This window comes from Ceratotherium simum, chromosome 7 (genome assembly GCF_057802395.1).
Source record: "Ceratotherium simum simum isolate JZ-2026a chromosome 7, ASM5780239v1, whole genome shotgun sequence".
NCBI classification, from domain to species: Eukaryota; Metazoa; Chordata; class Mammalia; order Perissodactyla; family Rhinocerotidae; genus Ceratotherium; species Ceratotherium simum.
This window is the reverse complement of record NC_141906.1, coordinates 69679267-69701903: the sequence shown is the minus strand read 5'-3', so window position 1 is coordinate 69701903 and position 22637 is coordinate 69679267. Positions and strand designations below refer to the sequence as shown.

Here is a 22637-nt window from a genome sequence, read left to right as displayed (position 1 = left end):
CCGGTTTATAGAGTTACTATATAAATTTATTTATATTCATTTTTTTTTAAAGTGACCAGTGCTCAGAAAATGCATATTACTTTCGATAAAACATTAGAGTTAGGACCATAGAGGTCACCTTGTCCACATTCTCATTTGCAGTAAGGATGTGGGCCCTAGAGAAGGCTTGCTCGAGTCCGCCAGCTTGTCAGTAGCAGAGGCAGGATGGGACCCAGGTATCTCGACTCCCCACCCAGTTGTCTTTCCATCTGAATACTCTGCCTTTGGGGTGAATAATTGACAGCATTTTGCAGGAATTTCTGCAGCAAATTTTCCAACCCTGTGTCTATTAAGAACTGAGCTGAACAGAGATGTAACCAGGGAACTCCCTGACTCTATCCAGCCACACAAACCCAAGAGCAAAACCAGTAGGATCTGTCGCATACCTGGGCCCAAGGAGGTCTGGGATGGGCACCTCTGAGGGTCCCCGTCCGCGTCACTCTATGGGCAGAAACAAGCCCCTGTGCAGGAGGCAGGGGGCAGCAGAAAGAGACTAGCATTTACAGTCCAAGCAAATTACTTAATCTCTCTGAGCCTCAGTCTTCTCCTCTGTGATCTGAGCCTAACAACACCTACTCAGAGCTGTGAGTGTCTGGCACATCGTAGGTACTCAGCACACGTCCGCTCCCCCACCTCACTCCCGCTTCCAGCACTGCACCATCATCACTCCACGAAGGTTGTCTTAGCGGGTGATCCTCAGCAAATGTTTGGTTCCTCTGGCCTGTCAGGATGCTTCTGCCTTCTTTTTCCTAAACAACATACTTGACAAAGGCTTAGGAATGCAAAGTAAGTATAGCATTGCCCAAACCAAGCAGAATTAGCGAGGCAGAGCCACTGAATGGACATTCCAAATCCAGAGGATGAGCTTTTCTGATTTCCTGATATTTGCTATGACCTGCCTGCCTCTTGGAGATACCGGTAAACTGGCTGGGATTGAGCTGCAGTCTTCCAGGCTCCTAGAGACTAGAGAGGATCCGGGAACCAGGGGGTGAAGATCAAGGTGCCAAGAGGTGGCCAAGACAGAAGCAAGCAAGCTAGGGCTCAAGGCTGCAGGGCTGAAACTTCCCTGTGCTCTCCACACCCAGGCTCCCAAAAATGCCTCCGAAGGGGTGCTTGCCCATTGCCTATTCTACAAGGTTTATGGAAAGAACATGGAAAATGGAAAGGAAAGGAAGAAAAAAAGGGGAAAGGGGAAAAAGGACAAAAAATTGAAAACCAGGAATCCAACAGACCCAGCTCTGAAATCCAACCCTGCTCCTTGCCAGCTGGACCACTTCGGGGCCTCAGTTACACTTGGAAAATGGGAACAAAAACAACTCCCTGACCTTGCCCCCAGGACTACTATGAGGCAATATGAGGACAAATGAGACAATAAGTTGAGGGATCTGCATTCTATTTCTCTCTTACTGTCATTTTACTCAGGCCATACTCCCACCTGACCTGCTCCCTCACAGGGCAGCTCACATCCTCTCCCCCAAAATACTTTCATAATACAGCCAAATCCAGAGCCAGCCCAGTGGAGTAGCAGCTAAGTGCGCGCGCTCTGCTTTGGTGGCCCAGGGTTCACAGGTTTGGATCGCAGGCATGGACCTATACGCCACTTATCAAGCCATGCTGTGGTGGTGTCCCATATAAAGTGGAGGAAGATGGGCACGGATGTTAGCCCAGGGCCAATCTTCCTCAGCAAAAAGAGGAGGATTGCCATCGGATGTTAGCTCAGGGCTAATCTTCCTCACAAAAAAAAAGAAGAAAAAACCAGCCAATTCAAGGTGCCTGTGGCCGCAGAGCCAAGGGTGTTGTCAAGGACGGCCATGGACCACAGCAAAGCCAGAGGGAAGCTTCCTGCTCTCCTAGCCTCCCTTTTGCCTCCTTTCCACTGCCTTCCCACAAACAGAGACAATTCTAAGACCCAGTTCTGACCAAGCCAGTCTCTGCTTAACACAGGTCACAGCCCAGCCTCCTTAGGCCCACAATGCTAAGCCTCCCCTCCTTTCTGGAATTCCCTACCCAAACCCCAAGTTCTGCCTATTGAAAATCTTTTTAAACCCTCAAACTTTAGACTAAATGCTCACCTCTTCCAGGAAGTCCCTCTGCCTGCCCCCATCAGAGGTAGTCATTGCTGCCTCAGCTTACCCAGCATTTGATCTCTGGCCTTATAACCCAGTAACCTGTCTTCATGTCTGCCCCTAAACCAGCAGTTGTCAAAGGGCCCCTTTACACTCTTAAAAATTATTGAGAACCCCAAAGAACTTCTGTTTATGTGGGTTATACCTATCAATATTTACCATATTAAAATTAGAACTGAAAGGAATTTAAATATTTTCCTCTCTTACTTTTTTTTTTTTTTTTTTTTGGTGAGGAAGATTCGCCTTGAGCTAACATCCATGCCCATCTTCCTCTATTTTGTATGTGGGACACCACCACAGCTCAGCTTGACGAGCGGTGCATAGGTCCATGCCCAAGTTTGCCGAACTTGCAAACCTTGGGCCGCCAAAGCAGAGCGTGCAAACTTAACCACTACGCCACCGGGCCGGCCCCAATATTTTCTTATTTTTAAATAACAAACTTTAGAATAATCCTAAACCCTTTATATGCTAACAGAAATAACATTTTTTATTTTTTAAAAAACTGCATTTTCCAAAACAAAAAGAAATTAGTAAGAACAGTAGCATCGTTTTACGTTTTTGCAAATCTCATTAATACCTGGCTTAATAGAAGACAGCTCTCTTCTTGTCTCCCTCTGCATGCAATCTGGTGCCATAGAACATCAGGAGGCCCCTGGAAAACTGCACTGCACGCTCACAAATGACAGTGAAAGAGGCAAATCAGGTCTCAGTGTTACGATGGAAATACTTGTGACCTCTCACACCCGCTAGAAGCAGTCCACATCCAAGGGTCCAAGAAAAGGCTTGCCCCTAGACAGAAGTAGCCCAAGGCCCTCTAGGAGGTGGATGGAGAAGAACTTGGGGGTGGGTGGACCCTCTGAGGGCAAGGATAGCTGCCTTAGGATCACAGACTCGGTCTCCTTTGTGTCTTCTCTCCCCACTGGGCTCCTCACTGTGTTCCTCCTTTGTGCCTCGGCCCCAGCATCGGGTGAAAGAGGTGTGTCACAGAAAACATGCACTTTGGATTGACCCAGTCCTAGGTTCAACTCTTGTCTCTGTATCTTACCAGCTGTGTGACCTTGGGAAAGTTACTTAACCTCTCAGAGCCTTAGTGCCATCCTTTTTAAAATGGTTATACTACCTCATAGAGTGACTGAAGGAAAGAAACTGTAAGACCCCTTGCCCAGGGCCTGATACACAACAGGCATTCTACAAACGGTAGCCAGAAATACTATGCTGCCGCCCCTGCTCCCGCTGAGCCCGACTCGCGGCCTGAGCATGGCCAACACAAAACAGATTAACAGTCCTTCTCTCTCCCTGAGGACAGTGGGTCCAGGCTGGGATTTTCCAGGAAAACTTCACTAATGGAGAAAGGGACATGAAGTGACCTAGTCTGCAGAGTGGGTCTCCTGTCTTGCAACAGCAGATGGCACGAACTACTGGACTCCACAGCCCACCTGAAGGGTCTGACCAGCACCAGCCAGGCCTCCAGCACCTTCTCTTCCTCTGTCCTTCCCCCTGCAGGTTGAGGGGCCCCAGGCAGAGGCAGCCAACCCCTCAAGCTCCCCCACTTACATCAGCACAAACATAAGCAGCCCACACACACCCTATTCTTCCAATAATGGTTTGTCTCCTTGTCCTGGTCACCCAGGTGTGTTAACAGGGGCCTTCCACAGACCCAGGCCGGGCTAATGCCCCAGTCGGCCTGAAGGGAGGAGCAGTGGGCAGCTGGTTTCGTCCAGGGCCCTTATGACTCATAGGCCTTGAAGCTGTCAAACCCTTACGCCCAGCTTCTAAGGCTCCCTCATGCTGCAAAGCAGCCCCATTGGCCTCCTTCCCTCCCAGCACCCCTCAGGTGCTCACTCAACACTTTGGGTAAGGTTAGGAAAGGGGGGTGGTCTGCTCCCCTGGTCACACCCGCCACAGAGCACGTAGTTTCCTCGGCCCGTGTTCTCAGCCACTGCCTGTCCCTTTAAGGATTGCTGCCCTGCGCCAGGGTCTTGACCTCAGCATCCTCAGCTGAGTTGGATTAAGGGACCATTTCATGCCTTTGTGAATTCCTTCTGGCTGCTGTCCCTTCCCCCACACAGAGGCGGAGTAGCCAGTAGCCCAAACCAGTCTGCCAAGGGCAGGCCGAGAGCTGGTCTAGTCCGGCAGCCCACTCCCTCAGGGAGCAGAGGCCTCTCCTTTGATAGAGGGGTTGGGGTCAGGGAGTGGGCCCTTGGGGGCCTCGGGCCGTTGCAAGGACTCCAGAAAGCCATGCAGAGCATTGAGCCATGAAGGACTGCTCAGACATCATCCTGTGTGTGGAGGCAACAGAGCTGAGCAAGGTAAGTGTCACCTAGGACCAAGCCCCAGATGGGGGCCCAGTGGACATGCCTGCTGGGCAGTGCTGCCACTGGCCCTCAGCCCTCAAGTCTCTCCCTTTCAGACTGAATTCTGCAATCCTGCTTTCGAGCCTGAATCGGGGCCACCTTGCCCTCCACCGGCCTTCCAGAAGGATGCCAGCTGCAGCCTCCAAGCTCCCTGGCACGGTAACCGTCTCAGGGGGCGGCCTGAGGGTAGGACAGAGAGGCCCAGGAGCTCAGGGCAGTGTGAGGGATGCCCAAGGGGAGGGGCTCTCAAAATCCCACCTCACCTGCCCACAGGTCGGCGTCCCCGAGGGCTGCAGCCAGACTGCCACTTCTCCTGGCTGTGTGTCCTCCTGCTAGCCAGCCTGCTGCTCCTGCTGCTCGGGCTGCTGGTGGCCATCATCCTGGCCCGTAAGTACCCGGGCCTTGCGTGGGAGAAGGGCTTTATTATGAGACTCCTTGAGCTATGCTACCCACCCCCCAGGGATCCACCTCCTTCCAATCCCACTCCTCCATCTTCCTGCCTCCAGAGCTGCAGGCTACACCCCCACCTGGGGCCTCCTATCATCCATTGCCTGCCGCCACCATTGGCACCACCCTCATCACCACCACCACCACCTCTCAAGCAACTGGGACCCCTAAAGGGCAGCAGGAGGCAGGCATGAGCCCCACACCCCAGTCCAGTGAGTACTAAGGGCAGATCTTGCTGGAGAAGGGCCCAAGATGGCAGGAGGGAATGGGGGCCAGGAAAAGGCACCTTGGAAAATAAAGGATGTCTCTCCTTCTGACCTCTGAACTCTCACTTCCATCTCTGCAGCCTGTGGGGGCCTCCTTCCTGGACCAAGGGGCTTCTTCAGCAGCCCCAACTACCCAGACCCTTACCCACCCAATGCCCACTGTGTGTGGCACATCCAGGTGGCAACAGACCATGCCATACAGCTCAAGATTGAAGCTCTCAGCATGGAAAGCGTGGCCTCCTGTCTCTTCGACCGCTTGGAAATCTCCCCTGAGCCTGAAGGCCCCCTCCTCAGGTGGGTCCCTGTGCCCCCAGGAGATCCCAGCCCTGTCTTGAACCACTGTCCGGAGGGCAGACCAGGGAGCTGCAGTGGGAGAGACTTGACTGGGAGGAAATTGAGAGACTTGACCTCTGGGCCCAGCACTGCCACCACCTTGCTGTATGACCTTGGGAATGTCACGTTCCCTCTCTGACCTCAATTTCCAACTCTGTAACATGGAGCTCCTACCTATCTTTCCCATGAACAAATGTCGCAAGGATGGATGTGCAAGTGCTAGGAAGGTCAGAGCTCCCTGAGAAATAAAAAGAGCCTTTTTGAGCACATTGTCACCAGATCAGGACTTGAGGAAAGAGGACCACGGGGCCCAGGCAGACCGCACTCTGGCTGGGCCTGTGCTCTGAGCCTCCATCACCCCCAATCTGACTTCTTGCAGAGTGTGTGGGAGGGTACCTCCCCCTACACTCAACACCAATGCCAGCCACCTCCAGGTGGCCTTCGTCTCTGACAGCAGTGTGGAAGGATCTGGTTTCCATGCCTGGTACCAGGCTGTGGCTCCTGGGCATGGTGAGTGTTTTCCCACCACGTCCCCGCTTCCGGGCAATTATCGCTTTCCCTCGCCTCCAGCCACTCCCAGCTCTGGCAAAAGAGGTGGAGTCTCTGAGGGTTTCTGAATCCAGACGCCCACCTCCAGGGAGCTGTGCCCATGATGAGTTCCCCTGTGACCAGCTCGTCTGCCTGCTCCCTGACTCGGTGTGCGACGGTTTTGTCAACTGTGCTGACGGCAGGGACGAGACCAACTGCAGTGCCAAGTTCTCGGGTACGGGCCCTGACAGCAACAGGGCGGGTACTGTCTTCAGGCATCTGAGCCAGGTTCAGGCTGGTCTTCCCAGCGCTGGCCCAGCCCCACACCTGCCTAGGCATTCTTCTGGCTCAAAACTTTTTTCCCCATGGGCCTGGGCAAAACCCTTCCCTGCAGCCACTACCAGCCCTACTGAGGTAAGGCACAGACCCTGGCAAGCTCCTGAGCCCTCCTCCTCTCTCCAGGCTGTGGGGGGAATCTGACCGGGCTCCAGGGCACTTTCTCTGCCCCCAGCTACCTGCAGCAGTACCCTCACCAACAGGTAAGCCAGCTCTTCATGGGGAGGGCGGTGTGGCACAAATGGGCACACCTGAGCACCTGGGTTAGTGTGATTGGGAATAGCATAGCAGACACTGGCTTGTACCTGGGAAGGTCAGAGATCAAGCAGGCAGGAGGGGGACATTGTTAAGTGCTTACCGCGCATCCAGATGTTCCCGCGCCGGGCAGACTTATCTCTGAGACCGGACAAGTCAAAGGCCCTTCTTATCTTAAGAACCACCGATGGTGAGAGCTAGGTGGGCAGTGCCCACCCACTCCCTGCCCAGCCTGCAGCCCGGAGGAAGCCCTTCTGGAGCTCAGCCTGATGCCCAGATTGGGACAGAAGGAACCCGTGAATTACCCCATCTGTGCCCTCCCCCAGCTTTGCACCTGGCATATCTCAGTGCCTGCCGGACATGGCGTAGAACTACAGTTCCACAACTTCAGCCTGGAGGCTCAGGATGAGTGCAAGTTTGACTACGTGGAGGTGTATGAGACCAGCAACTCAGGGGCCCTCAGCCTCCTGGGCAGGTATCGGCAGAGCCAGGGGAGGGGCCGAGGATCAACTCCATCCTCCGCAGTCTCACAGTCAAGGCTTCCCACAAATTTGCCCCACTTACCCCGAGCTTCGTCTTCTGCTGCTACTCCAGGCCAGAGTTCTCTTCACTGTCCCCCTAAAAGAGGCTTGTCCTTTCTCACCTTTGTTCCTTGTCCCTCTCACCTTTGTTCTGGACATCGCCCTTTCCCGGGAGGCCTTGCTCTGAGGCCCTTTCCCAGCCCTCTCCCTGTCCCAGTTCTCCACCCCGCACGGTCCATTCCACTTCCCTCATGAACACTCACTGATTTTTCCCATCTCGAAGTGGCTCAAGTTCAAGCAGTTCATTTAATACTTTGTCTGCTGAATATGTGTGTCTTCCCCTCACCATACCCCAAGCTCCATAAGTCAGCAACTAAGCCTCTCACCCCCTCTGGCATCACCCAGAGCACCCTCCCCAGTGTGGGAGGCCTCGGTGCACCCTCCGTCAGCCAAGGGCCCCATGCCCAGCACTGCTCTCTGCCTTGGGCAGGTTCTGTGGGGCAGAGCCACCCCCTCGCCTCATCTCCCGGCACCACCAACTGGCTGTGCTCTTCAGGACAGATCATGGCATCCGGAGCGGGGGCTTCTCAGCCACCTACCAGGCCCTCAATGTTACAGAGAGTAGGTGTCCCTGGGCAAGTGGGTGTGGGCTGTAGAGGCGCCTCCTGGAGAAGAGGGAAGGGTTCTGGATGCTGGTCACCATGAAGGCAGCGGGGGTACAGGTATGTCCCAGGGCACTGCCATGTCCCCTGTGCCTACAGACCCCTGTGGGCCCAGAGAGTTCTCCTGTCTGGATGGAGGGTGTCAGAGTCTGCAGTGGATATGTGACACATGGAGAGACTGTGCAGATAGCAGTGATGACAACTGCAGCAGCCCCTTGTTCCCACCCCCAGGTGAGACGCCTGCCCCAGGGCACCAGAAACCTTGATGGCACACTTCATCACAGCCCATGCCTATCTTCCCTGCTGGGCAGATCCACTATCCTGACTCTGGAGGGACTCTCACCCCCAGTGGCAGTGGTACTTAGTGTCAACCCCTAGGGAAATGGGAATCTGGGAGTCAATGGTTGGGGTTTCAAGAACCAGTCCAGCCTCATCACACAGAGAGCCCCTCTCAAAGATGAAAGTGAGAACAGGGGAGTTCCCTCCAGATGCCCAGGGGTCCCTACCAGTGCTGGTGCCCCATGTTCCCTGAGATCAAAGAGGAGCCTGCAGGATGCCCAGGGCTGGCGAATGATGCTTGGAGCAGGCTCTTGAGGATGACAGGAATCCTCAACATGTGTAAAGCATCTCTTCATGTGATCACCTTTGATTCTCATAACAACCCCAGTCTGACCCATGCAGAGCCATAGGTGATTTGCCCCAGGTCACACAGCCAGTGAGTGGTCCCCACAGTGACCCTCCCCTCCTGTCCCTGCAGAGCTGGCCTGTGAGCCTGTCCAGGTGGAGATGTGCATCGGCCTGAGCTACAACACCACGGCCTTCCCTAATATCTGGGTAGGCATGGCCACCCAGGAGGAGGTGGTGGAGGTCCTCAGAGGTTACAAGGTGCTCCAGCAGAGATAAGGAGGGATTCCTGAAGGGGAGGGAGCCTGGGGAGCAGGGTGCCTGAGGGCTGATATCCTCCTTCCACAGAGCCTGACAAGCCTGCCCTGCTACCAGAATTTCCGGAGGCTCCTTTGCGGGCTGCTTGTGCCCCACTGCACCCCGCTAGGCAGTGTCCTTCCCCCTTGCCGCTCTGTCTGCCAGGAGGCGGAGCGCCAATGCCAGTCTGGCCTGGCATTACTGGGCACTCCCTGGCCCTTCAACTGCAATAGGCTGCCTGAGGCGGCTGGCCTGGAGGCTTGTGCCCAGCCCTGACCCTAAAGCGGGCCCCTGCCCTCTGCCTGCCCATGCTCCTTTGCCCATCAGGGTGGGCAGGCAGGGGGACAAAGGAGGGGACCAGCATGGGACTCTGCCCACCCTCTCTGGGGCCCCCCAACCTCCTAGATCCTTCCCTGTCCCTTTACTTGCCCTAGCTGCCACAGGCAGCTGGCCTGGCTCCTGTGGCAGGATGGCTCCTGGCTCCAATGGCAGCTGTGCCATTGACAATCTACACCGCTTCCCACCCCAGACTCTGACCAAGATTTCCTATCTTCTGCCTTCCCATCTCCATCACATTCTCTATCACCAGCCATTTCCGCTTGTTCATTTATTCAACAAAAATGTATCGAGTGCCTATTAATGTGGCAGGCCCTGTTTTAAGCCCAGAGATCCAGTTGTCTGTCTGTCTCTGGAACTCTCCACCCTCAGTCCCCAGCTTATATTTCTCCTGAACTAGAGACTTGTCCTTGGTCTCTCAGTGCACCATCTCTCCTTCCAGTTCCTTGGAGCAGTAGGTGTCCTGAGTGGCTGTCTCTCACGGTTCTGCTCTCTGTGCCCGGCTCAAGTCTCTCTCCCCCTCCTTTTTCCCCCCAAACTTTGGCCGGCTGCCGGGCGACACCACGAGTTATTTCCCTGCTACTTCCCGGCCCAGAGCTCTTGGCCCCTGAACAACTGGTTTCCTCTTGGAGTCTGGGAGGAGCAGAGCGGAGCCGGCAGGGAGAGAAGGAGGACCAGGGGGACACCGGGGACACGGGGCGCCTAGCTGGGGAGAGGCGCAGGGGCGGAGCAGGGGTCAACTGGAGGGTCCGGAGTAGCGAGTGCCCCGAAGGAGGCCAGAGAGCGAGTGAGCAGCCCCCGGGAGCCGGGAGGGAGGTGAGTCTGGCGGAGGTGGGGGGGAGTGGAGACGGGGGAGGGAACTGTGGGAAAGACTGGGCGAGGGCCCAGGCGGGGAGGGGAGGGGAGGGGAGGGGCCGGCCTCTCCTTTCCCCATCTGCTGTGTTCTCAGGGTTCTCCCGGCTGGGGGCGCCCCCTTCTTCGTCCCCCGCGGCCGCTCAGCCTCACTCGGGGGCATGACAGTGGGGTGGGGATCGACCCGCCCGCGCTGGGGTGGGGAGCGAGGCAGGTCCCAGGATTCTGGGTCCCGACTCCTGTCCTGCCTGGCCCACAGACTGCGAGAGGACCCAGGCGTCCGGACTCCCCGTGCCAGCGCCATGAGGCCGCTCCTCGCCTTGCTGCTCCTGGGTCTGGCGTTCGGCTCGCCCCCGCTAGACGACAACAAGATTCCCAGCCTGTGCCCGGGGCACCCCGGCCTTCCGGGCACGCCGGGCCACCATGGCAGCCAGGGCCTGCCTGGCCGCGACGGCCGCGACGGCCGGGACGGCGCGCCCGGGGCGCCCGGGGAGAAAGGCGAGGGCGGGAGGCCAGGTAAGAAGGCACCTTCGCTGCCGTCCGTGGGGCCGTCCAAGCTGACACGGCCTCTGCTCCTGCTCTCCGGGGCTGGCGCGCAGGAGGGCTCGGGATCCCCGCCAGGGGGCGCCGCTGCGGTCCCTGCCATCCCCGCTTGGCTCTGGGACCCGGGAGAGGAGAGAGTGACTCAGCGGCGAGAGCCAGAACTCCTGTGACCCTCTTTGTCCAGCCCCTCGGATCTGCCCCAAGCCCTGCAGGAAGGGAGGAGAGGGGTCCCTGGTGCGCAGGCGGCACTAGCCGAGGAAGTGGCGGCTCAGAGGGCTTGGAGAGGATGGGGAGGGTTCTTAGAGCTGCCCTCCGCGCACCCCGCCGCTGGGGGACCAGGCCGCTACGTTCTCCCTAACCGCTCCCCTCATCCCCGCAGGACTGCCGGGGCCTCGTGGAGAGCCCGGGCCGCGAGGAGAGGCCGGACCCGTGGGGGCGACCGGGCCGGCGGGGGAGTGCTCGGTGCCCCCGCGCTCCGCCTTCAGCGCCAAGCGCTCGGAGAGCCGGGTGCCTCCGCCGTCGGACGCGCCCCTACCCTTCGACCGCGTGCTGGTGAACGAGCAGGGACATTACGACGCCACCACCGGCAAGTTCACCTGCCAGGTGCCCGGGGTCTACTACTTCGCGGTCCACGCCACCGTCTACCGGGCTAGCCTGCAGTTCGATCTGGTCAAGAATGGCGAGTCCATCGCCTCTTTCTTCCAGTTTTTTGGGGGGTGGCCCAAGCCAGCCTCGCTCTCCGGGGGCGCCATGGTGAGGCTGGAGCCGGAGGACCAGGTGTGGGTCCAGGTGGGCGTGGGTGACTACATCGGCATCTACGCCAGCATCAAGACGGACAGCACCTTCTCTGGATTCCTGGTGTACTCTGACTGGCACAGCTCCCCCGTCTTCGCTTGATGCCCACTGGACAGTGAGCTCAAGCACTCTCACTCCTAGGGAAGGAGGGTGTGACAGTGACACCCACATCATCCGGGAGGGCTGGCCCCCCTGGACAGTTGTGAATGACTACAGAGGTGGGGTGGGGTCTTCCCAGTCCTGCTGCTGGCAGGGAATGGGGACAGAGGCTCTGAGAACAGCGCTGGCAGCATAGGACAGTGGCTGGATTCCTGCCCAAGACCAAAGGAGTGCCCTGTGCTGCCAGGTGTGAGTCCTTCAGTTGCTCTGCCCAGGACCCCAAGGTGGGGTGCTCTCTTCCTGGTCCTCTGCTTCTCTGGGTCCTCCCTTGTCTTTCCCACCCTGGGACCTTCTCTCAGAGACCATTCAATAAACCTAAAAAACCCTCCTACTGGCTCAGCCTCTCTTCTTTAGTGGTGGGGATGGGATGCTCTGATTCTGAGGATGGAGGGAGGGAGAAGAGAAAGAAAGAAGGTTGGGGGGCTGGGTTGCTCAGGCAGAAGGGAGGGCTCTTAGGCTGGACCAGGTATGGGGCAGGAGATACAGGAAGCAGGCCTAGGTGGATGCGAGGCCAATCCACAGAGCTGTCCCCCAAGTTGTGTAGGTTGTGAACAGGAGTGCCTGACTGAGGAGGGTGCCCTCCCGGCATGGGGCTCTGGCCGCCTTTTTCTAACACAAAGATGTCACGTGAACTGGGTAGGGGCTACTTTCACCACACACATCTCTGCCCTGATCAACAAAAAGGAGCCCAGGATTTTCATTCATGACTGCTCTGGCTGCTTGCCTAGTCCCTAGATGACTGGAAAGCTATTTCTCTATCCTGGACACCAGGGGAGTGTCCCTGGAAGTCTAGGGATAAGTAGTTTCTGAGGTGACCACAAGGGGGCACCCCAGCTCCAAAATGCAGCAATGACCCTGGGTAGCCTGAGCTCATGACAAGGGGGCGGAAGGGTATTGAGGTCTGCCAATGGAATTCCTGATGGGGGTGGAGGAAAAGGGGGTCCTTTGCTCCCAGCTCAGGAAGTTTATCTTCTCTCATATAATGTTTATCCTCACATTAAACAGACTGGAAGGAGCCAAGCCTCCCCTTGCTCAGCAACCTCTCCAGGGTTGGGGGAAGGGAAGAAAAAGCCTTCCTTCAGGCCTCCCCACTCCAAGGTGGATGTGTGGAACTCCGCAACTGTGCTGGGCATAGCCTGGGCAGGCCATGCCAGGAAGTCTGAGGCTAACCACAAAGCCCCTTCAAGGCTCCCCTCTTCTGACCTTCAGAAGCTAGCCCTGGCCCCACCCCCAACCCAATGACTAACAAACAAACCAGGGCTTGCCAGGCCCACAATCAGCTCAGCCTCTCAACCCACGAGAAAGTGGAAGGGCCTCTCCTCAGAGCTTCTTCCAGACCTATCCCTTCTCTCTCTTCCCCTCTTCCAGAAGGCTGTCACTGGCATTAAGCTCCTAGATTTAACATACAATTATGGGGGAGTGTCCCCCACCCCACTCTTATTGGTCATGTGAGGGCAGATATGACCCTTGGGGACTGGGGACTGGGCTGGGGAAGTGAGCTAGAGATGGGCCTCAGGCTTCCTGGGCTTCAGCTCCCTGCTCTCCATCAGGAGGTCACGCAGCCATATTCCAGCCCATCACAGCGCCACTCTACGCCAAGAGACACGAAGACAAGCACCAGCTCCTCCAGGAATCAGGAACCCCAAGTTCCCTCCTGGGAAGAGCAGCACCAGAGGAAAAGCTGGGAAGGCTGACTCAAGGGGTGAGAAAGTTCACACTCCTCTCTCCAAGGGCTCAATTCTGGCAACAATAGAAAAGATGGGGAGGGCCAGCCCGGTGGCGTAGTGGTTAAGCTTGCCCGCTCCGCTTCAGCGGCCCGGGGTTCACAGTTTCGAATCCCAGGTGCGGACCGACATACTGCTCATCAAGCCATGCTGTGGCAGCATCCCACATACAAAATAGAGGAAGATGGGCACAGATGTTAGCTCAGGGCCAATCTTCCTCAGCAAAAAAAGAAAAAAAAAAGATAGTCAGGGCTTTCCAAAAGCCATGTGTGTGAGAGGGCACACAAACTGGAGGGGGTGAAAGCCGTGAAAGCCGATCCAGCCAGACCTGGCTGGGCTCTCCCCGAGACACAGTACTCCCATCCATCCCATCTCATCTCTTCCCCCACCAGGTCCCCCACAGAGGCTGCCGTGACTCCAGCAGGACTGAAGGACCCTGCTGCAGTGTCAGTTACCCTAAACAACTGCTCACCCTCACAAGGATGCAGACAGAGGCCCTCAGAGCTGTCAACAGAACTTTATTCACTGGAAACCGGGACGGACAGACCCCTCACAGAGCTGCATGCCCCTAGGTCCTGGCCCCTTCTGTACTTGGACCCTAGTAAAATGTGCACAGTCTGCCCTCCCCAGTGCCAGGGAGAGACAGGGGAAAGGGAACACCATTTTTCTCTATGATGGGAGGAGTGAAGGGGGTATGAATAGAAATCCGGTTATCCCTCCTGAGGCTCCCAGTGGAGCTGAGGTGCCAGAGAGTACATGGTCCCAAAGCCAGGTGCAAACACCCCACCTCTCCCACCCCCACACCAGGAGTAAACTCTGATCCCAGCTGTTGGATCAGGTTGGAAGGGAGCCTCGTAAGATCATGACAGGCAGACTTGGTAGCTCTAAGGGAACCTGAGAGATCCTACCCCAAAGCCTACCAGGGCACCTCGGCTCTGGCTGAAAGCAAAGGTTCAAGATCATTCTGAGGCCCTTGAGTTGCCAAAAAACCCAAATGACACTGTGTTGTGGCTGCAAAAGCTGGGGAAGAAGTAGGGAGGGGGCAGGGAGAGGACCTGCAAACCCCCAACAGAAAAACCAGAAGCAGAGAGGGGGAGCCCCAGAGGCTGGCATCTGGGAGGGCCCTGGCAAGCTGTAGGGGAATCCACAGCGAACAGTCTCAGCGTCTTGCATAGTGACACATTCACCACCCTCAGCATCACGGGGACCCACTGGGTAAGGAAAAGCTATTACCCTGCCCCCACCCAGGTCACAGTCTTCCAGAGTACCCCATCTCAATGTCCTGCAAGTATGGCTTAGAGGCTTGGCATGACAGCCATGGGGGCAGGTGGGGATTCAGGCCAGGAACCGGAGATCAGGTGCTAATGCTGTCTTAGCGCAGGTGGCTGCGTGGAGCGCGGAGGGGTGGGCAGGCAGAGAGGGAGTCTTCAGAGGTAGACATTGAGGGTCTGCAGAATGCCCTGGCGGCAGAGTGGGCAGTTGCGGTGGTAGACGGGGTGGCGCATCAGGATTTCAGTGCAGGCCTGGCACAGGCACAGGTGCCGACAGGGCAGAAGCAGCACCGTCTTGCTCTGGTCCTGGCAGATGACGCACTTCTTCCGCTCCTCTTGCTCCTTCAGCAACTTCCACGGGTCTTGCCCAGCTACCGGCACCTCCTCATTGAGCCTCTCCCGGCCCCGGGCAGCTGCTGCTCTGGTCGTCCTGACCTCCTCCTCTTCTGCCTCTGATCTGGGATCCACCTCAGCAAGAGTGTCCTGTCGCCAGGTCCTGGCTGCGGACACCCTCCTAGGGCCACCCTGGGGGGCTCCAGGTACCCCTCCCCGATTCGGCCAGCTCGCCAGCTGCAGGCTGCGGCTCCAGACTCGACGCCAGGCCTCCAAGCCCAGTGCTAGGCGAGACAGCCGCACAACATCCTCTCGGAGCCGGTGGTAGGATGGCCGCACATGGAGCTGACTGAGTGCCCGGGTGGCCAGCCTCAGGGTGAGGTCCGGGTGCAACACAGTCACCATCACTGCCAGCACACAAGCCAGCATCACCAGGCCAGTGAGATTGACAAGCACAAAGCTGGCCAAGAGGCGGACAGCTGAGGCCAGGAGCTCTAGTGCTAGTTGGCAGGGGGTCCAGAGGAGGATGGCCATGGCCACAGCACTGCTGGAAATGTGGGCTAGGAAGGCAGCCATAACGTCCGTCATCCTCCACAGCGGCCCCATCACTGCATCCCACAGGGCCAGCACGAGGGAGAAGAGATTCTGAGTGCCAATGAGACAGATGTTGACCAAGCTGTTGATCACGTAGGCCACCAGGCTCATAGAGATGGCACAGATGTCACAGGCCTGGCGCAGCAAAGCATGGCCATTGGAGACTACGTTGAGGACGCCCCGGTGCAGTATCTCCCTGCTCCTCAGTGCCCCGTGAGAAGCCAGGTGCCCCAGGAGCTTTAGGCTCTCCAGGCCAGAGCAGCAGCCGTATAGCAGGGTACACAAGGCCTGCAAGCCCCCAAAGGTGACCCGCACCAAGGCTTCGATCAAGGCCAGCAGTGAAAGCAGGACTCCGCGGCCCAAGTGCAGAAGACTAGTCAGTACCGTGTGTGGCAGGTTGTAGATGAAGGCCAGGAGCCAGGCCAGGGAAGCCAGGAGGGAGGACACCAGCAGGAAGTTGAGGTCCAACACCAAGGTCAGCACGTCCAGCACCAGGCCCACCCCATTCACCACCAGGTACACAGCCTCCATGATAGGGCTACGAAGGTTAGTCCAAAAGTAAGTCTCGCTCTCCGCTGAGGGGGATGTCAAGGTTGTCAATATTTGGGGGATGAGGGATTAATTTGGAAGGGAAGTGAGCAGTCTCCAACCCAGGGAGAGAATCAAGAATCTAAGGAAGAAGTGGGTTAGAGAGAAGTGGAGTCTCAGTGGAGGGAAAGGGGGTCAGGTGCCGATCCAGAAGTCCCGGTTTTGAAGGCGGGCTGTTTGGAAGGGAAGAGGCCAAACATCTCTAAAGTGGAGGTGAGCCCAGGATGGAGGAGAGATTCAGCTCTGGAGGCCTGGTGATGGCGTACCACGGCCGAGCAAGGGGTCAGACCGAGCGGAGACCCGGAACGGATGAGATCAGGCTGGGCCGGGGCCGGGGCCGGGGGGGCGGCGGCGCAGGCTGGGCGCGGGCTCGCGGTCCAGCTACGCAGGTGCCCCTGTCCCCGCCCGGCCCCTCTCCCCTGGGCTCGCGGCGCTTTGTGCCCAAAAGGGGATTGGGAAAGGGAATCAGTCTCAGCAAACCCCAGCAACAGCCTCTACTCCGCTGGGCGCCGCCATCTTGTGTGCGAAGGGGGTGGGGCAAGAAGCGTGACAAGGAGGGAGGGATGAAGAAGTCCGGCCAATCGGCGAGGGTCAACTGCAGGAATGTCGAGCACTCATTGGCCCGTTTGAACGGCGCCCACACATATTTAATTTCCAAGGGGAGGGGCGGAGACAGCTTGAAATCCCCGCCCTTCTGAGGCGGTGATTGGTCAGTTGGCGGGCAGGGGCGGAATATGCCCTCCTAGCCCCGTCCCCTACAGGAGCAGGCCTTTGGGCTAGGCTAAATATGGGCGCTGTTCTTTCTCTTGGCCGCGCGGCGTGATCTATTTAGGTGAGGGTTGGCAGTCACTGCCTCTGAGCTGGGCTCTGGACTTGCACCGCCTCGTTAGCCTCCTCAAACTCCCTGCCTCGTCCTCCTCTGTTTATTCATCTATTCTATAATTTATTGAGCTCCGACAAATGCATTGGGGATAACAAAAATGTTTAAGACGGTGCTTGCTCTCAAGCAGTTCACAAGAGGAAACAGATTGTAACAGGGAATTCCCAAGCTATAACAAACTGTTTCCTCACGCTCCATCAGGTTTTCTCAGCATCCTCAGATTACCTCATTGTCATTGAGAAAAGGAGGCCACAAACCGGAAATAGCTCACCCTCCTACTGCAGTGTCTATTAATTTGTTTACTTGAACATTCTAGTTAGATATCCACGCCTGGGCGCCTGGGCGGCTCCAGGTTCCTCAAGAAATTATCCTTCTCTTTAATATACAAATATATTTGAGACTCCATCCCAAATATATTGGGAAGCTTGTGTTCTCTACCGACGCCAAAGATTCTTGAGAGTCTTATCCTTCCCTTGGTCACCATTGCTTTAATTTCCTGCTTGTGTTGAACTCGTCATCTCCACTCTGGCCTGGACTCCTGAAAGTGTCTGTCCCCCTTCACCCCACCGTGGGGACTGAATCTTTCATTCCACAAAGCACCACTGGTACAAAGCTGAGGTATGCAGCAAACCTTTACTGAGACATTGGAGTCCCAAAGTCTCAGAGGTTATCTGTAGCCAAAATTCTTGTGACAAATGAATTACTACAAAATACTCTCCATTCTTCAACTAGGAACATAATGGCTGAAAGTACCATGTGACCACAATGCAAAAGAAGTGTTGGATGGGCCCCCCAGGAGAAGTCAAGGTGCCTCCCAGTCCTGAGGGTGTAAACCACTCTCCTTGAGGGGATCATGGAAATGGTGATTCTTTTTTTTTTTTTTTAAGATTTTATTTATTTATTTTTTTTCCCCTTAAAGCCCCAGTGGATAGTTGTATGTCATAGCTGCACATCCTTCTAGTTGCTGCATGCGGGACGCGGCCTCAGCATGGCAGGAGAAGCGGTGCGTCGGCGCACGCCTGGGATCTGAACCTGGGCCGCCAGCAGCTGACCGCGTGCACTTAACCACTAAGCCACAGGGCTGGCCCAGAAATGGTGATTCTGTTTGGAATCAAGCTCCATCTCTCCTAACTTGATAATCTTTCTTTCTCCTCCAGGACTGTTTCAGATAAAAGCTGGTTCAAACCCACAGGTGCCAAAGCAAAGGTTGTCATCTAATGGAGGCTGGAGAAGGAAGACTGGAGAGGGATTGGTGGAAAGACCCACCACCAACTGACTTGAGGGAGGAAGTTCCAATTGCTTGCTAGTGACTGAGAAGAAAATAAGCCAGATCTTGGGAAAATTTAATGCCTGGAGGTTCTATCCTTGCAGAATTTTATAACGGAAAATGTAGTGGGGTGAACTAAAGCCCTCGGGCACCTGCCCCCAAGGGGCCTGCTGAAGCAACAGTTGGTTGCTGCTGCTGTGCTAACCGCATGGCTTTTGTTTGGCTGGGTGAGAGATGCTAGCTGGGACAATAGAAGGGGTTTTTAGAGGTTGTCTGGGCTTGAGGATTAAGAGATAGAGTAAAACCATGAAAGAATGACTAATTCAGGAGGTTTGTTTTGTGGTATTGTGTGTACTATAACCCTCCCCTTTGTCTCCCCATCAAACATTCAGTAAAATCTATATTACTGCCAAGGTTTTAGAGTGGGTTTTTTCCTTTTCGATTTAATTTTGCTTTTTAATTGTGCAAATTATTTCCAGGGTCCCAAAGTCAAACTTATATAAAAAGGTATATCCACAGAAGATTTCATCCTGCCCCCTCCACCCTGTTCCCTCCCAGTACCACCCAAGGGCCCACAAATCACAAACATACCAAAAAATGTTTTCCCCGCTCAATCAGGCTCCAAGGCTTGGCAGTGGTACAGCAGAACTCATAACCCTGAACATCAGCTCTGGTAATAACACCATTCAGGCCCAGAGAAGTACTTCTCCACATCTCATAAGCCATGTCCTGGAAACATGAGGTGACAGTGTCCAAATGCCACAAAGATCTGTGGTTTGTGCAGGGGAGGATTTGAGTGGTTGAAGCACTTAGGTAAGAAAAGAAATACAGTAATTAACTAGTCAAATCCTCCTCTTGCCTTTCTTCCTGTTCCAATGTGTGGTTCCAGAAGTACTCAGAAATTAATGTAGTATTTGCAATAGTGACTGAGGAACATTTATAATATTAATTCATATTTTTAAAAATTTGTATAAATGTAAGTCTAGATGAAACATGAGTGCGTATTTAATTGGCTTTAGCCCTGTTTTGACTTAAGGACTGAAAAAAGCAACTTAAAATTTTAGGCATTGATTTAAAAGATTGTTGAGGGCAAGTCCATAATAATGGGACTGACATGGTTAGTAAGGATAAAGGTGAACAAGGTCATTTTTTTGACCAAAAATCCAGAAGCATTTTTTTGTGTGCCCCAGAGGGCACATAGTTGAACTTGTCACTAGACCTGACCTCAGTTGTGCTGATTCTGATGGCATTCTTTGGAACAATATAAAGATTATATACAATGTTTTCTGGATCTGCCCAAAGATGAAACATCTTGGAAAAACACATATCACGTTTGAACTTACAACCACTCTTGGACACATGAAGGGAATGCTGGGTAAATGCTGTTAAAACAAGTAGATTTAATTTAGACATAATACTAAAAGAACTTGAAGAGTTAAGCAAAACAATGGAAGATTCTCAAGTAAAGAGCAAATTATGGTCTCAAGTGGAAAATGAAATTACTCTTGAATATGTACCACATATATTTGAGATGGACTGTTGCTTAATATTAATAATACTGACAAAAATTTAACAAAAAAAATCTAAATCTAAGTTTGACTATTTTAGCTTGTTTTGCTTGTTTGTTTACAATTGATGAGGCAATATTGATACATTATTATTATTAACTGAAATCCATAGTTTACATTAGGGTTCACTTTTTTTTTTTTTGGTGAGGAAGCCTGAGCTAACATCTGTGCCAATCTTCCTCTATTTTGTATGTGGGATGCCCACCACAGCATGGTTTGGTGAGCAGTGTATAGGTGCTCGCCCAGGATCCAAACCCGCAAACCCTGGGCTACTAGAGCGGAGCATGTGAACTAAACCATTATGCCACCAGGCCAGCCCAAACATTAGGGTTCACTTTTTGTGTTGTACATCTTATGGGCTTTGACAAATGTATAATGCCATGTATCTACCATTACAGTACCATACAGAATAGCTTCATTGCCCTAAAAATCCCCTGTGCTCCATCTATTCATCCCTTTCCTCCCTTCTCCCCACCCCCAACTCCTGGCCATTACTTATCTTTTTACTGTCTCCATAGTTTTGCTTTTTCCAGAATGTCATATCGTTGGAATCATACGGTACGTAGTCTTTTCAAATTAGCTTCTTTCACTTAGCAATATGCATTCAGGTTTCCTCCATGTCTTTTTGTGACTTAGCTCGCTTCTTTTTATCCCTGAATAATATTCCATTGTATGGATGTACCTAACAGTTTGTTTATCCATTCACCTATTGAAGGACATGTTGGTTGCTTCCAAGTTTTGGCAATTATGAATAAAGCTGCTATAAGCATCCATGTGCAGGTTTTTGTGTGGACATAAGTTTTCAACTCAGTTGGGTAAATACCAAGGAGCACAATTACTGGATCGTATGGTAAGGGTATGTTTAGTTCTGTAAGAGACCATCAAATTATCTTCCAAAGTGGCTGTACCATTTTGCATTCTCACCAGCAATGAATGAGTTCCTGTTGCTACACATCCTCTCCAGCATTTGGCATTGTCAGTGTTTTGGATTTTAGCCATTCTAATAGGTATGTAGCAGCATCTCATTGTTTTAATTTGCAATTCCCCAGTGACAAATGATGTTGACATCTTTTCACATGGGTATTTGCCATCTGTATATCTTCTTTGGTGAGGTGTCTGTTAAGGTCTTTGGCCCATTTTTTAATTGGGTTGTTTTCTTATTGTTGAGTTTTAAGAGTTCTTTGTATATTTTGGATACCAGTTCTTTATCATACATGTGTTTTGCAAATATTTTCTCCCAGCCTTGGCTTATCTTTTCAATCTCTTAAGAGTGTCTTTCACAGAACAGAAGTTTTTACTTTTAATGAAGTCCAACTTACCAACTTTTCCTTTCATGGATCATGCCAAAAAGTCATCGCCAAACCTAAGATCACTTAAATTTTCTCCTATGTTATCTAGAAGTTTTATAGTTCTGTATTTTACATTTAGGTCTATGAGACTGACTTAATTTTTGTGAAACATGTAAGGTCCATGTCTAGATTAATTCTTTGCATGTTACTGTCCAATAGTTGTTTTACTTTCAAAAGGATTAAATAATTTCTTTTAAATTTTAAAATATTTTCTAAATCTAAAGAAGCTGCACTCTAATATAAGGCAACAAAGCTTGACAGTACACTCTGTTGTTGGGGAAACAAGCACTCTCATACACTGCTGGTAGGAAAGCAAAAGGTTGTACTCCAGTGGAGAGGAGTATGGCAATATCTACGATATCTACATTTGCATTATTACAAAACTGCAGTAATCAAGACAGTGTGGTACTGGCATAAAGACAGACATTCATACAGACCAATGAGTAGAACAGAGAGCCCAGAAATAAACTCTCAAATATGTGGTCAAATGATCTTTGACAAGGGTGCCAAGATCACTCAATGGGGAAAGGACAGTCTCTTCAACACGTGGTGCTGGGAAAACTGGATATCCACATGCACAAGCATGAATTTAGACCCTTATCTTATACCATATACAAAAATTAACTCAAAATGGAATAAAGATCTAAACATAAGACCTAAAACTATAAAATCTCTAGAAAAAAACATAGAGGGAAAGTTTGATGACATTGGATTTGGCAGTGATTTCTTGGATATGACACCAAAAGCATACGCAACAAAACAAAAAATAGACAAATGGGTTGGAGGCTTTTGTGCATCAAGCAACACAATCAACAGAGTAGGGGGACAACCTACAGAGGGGGGGAGGTATTTGCAGATCATGTATCTAATGAGGGTGGTGTCTGGAATGTGTAGAGAGCTCTTACCACTCAACAACAGGAAATCAAATAGCCCTAGTGAGGGATGGGCTGGGTACTTGAATGGACATTTCTCCAAGGACGATGTGCGTTTGGCCAGCAGGCATATGGGGGGATACTTGGCATCTCTAGTCATCAGAGAGGTCCTGATAGGGCTGAGGTAGGAGGTCACCTGAGCCCAACGAGATGGCTACTATCGAGGAAACAGAAAACAGCAGGTGTTGGCGAGGATGTGGACAAGTTGCAGCCCTTGTGCACTGTTGGTGAGACTGTAGAGTGGTGCAGCCACTACAGAAAACAGTATGGAAGTTCCTCAAAAAATTAAAAATAGAACTACCATATGATTCAGTAATCCCACTCCTGGGTATCCAAAAGAATGGAAAGCAGGGTCTTGAAGAGATATTTGCACACTCATATTCATAGCAGCACTATTCACAACAGCCAAGAGGTGGAAGCAACCCAAATGTCCCTTGACAGATAAATGGATAAACAAAATATGGTATATACATACAACGGAATATTATTCAACCATAAAAAGGAATGAAATTCTGATACATGCTACAACATGGATGAAACGTGAAGACATTATGAAAGAAGCCAGTCACAAAAAGATGATTACTGTATGATTCTACTTATATAAGGTATCTAAGTAGTCAAATTCATAGAAACAGAGAGTAGAATGGTGGTTACCAGG

General features: G+C 53.0%; 3 protein-coding genes across 5 annotated transcripts; 2 read left to right on the top strand and 1 right to left on the bottom strand.

The window, feature by feature from the left end:
* The first annotated feature begins 4398 nt into the window (after window positions 1-4398).
* On the top strand, window positions 4399-9089 carry MFRP (membrane frizzled-related protein). Of its 2 annotated transcripts, none has more exons than XM_004427214.3 (13): window positions 4399-4474; window positions 4576-4678; window positions 4793-4906; window positions 5026-5178; window positions 5313-5526; window positions 5945-6075; window positions 6203-6328; window positions 6556-6632; window positions 7011-7159; window positions 7696-7826; window positions 7967-8098; window positions 8625-8752; window positions 8840-9089. In XM_004427214.3, exons 1-13 carry the CDS (start codon window positions 4421-4423, stop codon window positions 9062-9064), a joined length of 1737 nt encoding a protein of 578 aa, XP_004427271.1. In that variant the 5' UTR covers window positions 4399-4420; the 3' UTR covers window positions 9065-9089. The 2 variants fall into 2 exon arrangements, with proteins under 2 accessions (XP_004427271.1, XP_087289943.1); XM_087433817.1 differs by having other exon boundaries at window positions 7011-7165; window positions 7660-7826.
* Window positions 9090-9829: 740 nt separating this feature from the next.
* On the top strand, window positions 9830-11801 carry C1QTNF5 (C1q and TNF related 5). Of its 2 annotated transcripts, XM_014785049.2 has the most exons (3): window positions 9830-9940; window positions 10236-10492; window positions 10899-11801. In XM_014785049.2, the coding sequence occupies exons 2-3, from the start codon at window positions 10279-10281 to the stop codon at window positions 11414-11416; spliced, it is 732 nt and encodes a 243-aa protein (XP_014640535.1). In that variant the 5' UTR covers window positions 9830-9940; window positions 10236-10278; the 3' UTR covers window positions 11417-11801. The 2 variants fall into 2 exon arrangements, with proteins under 2 accessions (XP_014640535.1, XP_004427272.2); XM_004427215.3 differs by lacking the exon at window positions 9830-9940 and having other exon boundaries at window positions 10113-10492.
* A 1897-nt stretch (window positions 11802-13698) lies between these two features.
* Window positions 13699-16510, bottom strand: RNF26 (ring finger protein 26). The gene has a single exon (XM_004427216.3). It carries the CDS (start codon window positions 15924-15926, stop codon window positions 14625-14627), a length of 1302 nt encoding a protein of 433 aa, XP_004427273.1. The 5' UTR covers window positions 15927-16510; the 3' UTR covers window positions 13699-14624.
* Window positions 16511-22637: the final 6127 nt, after the last annotated feature.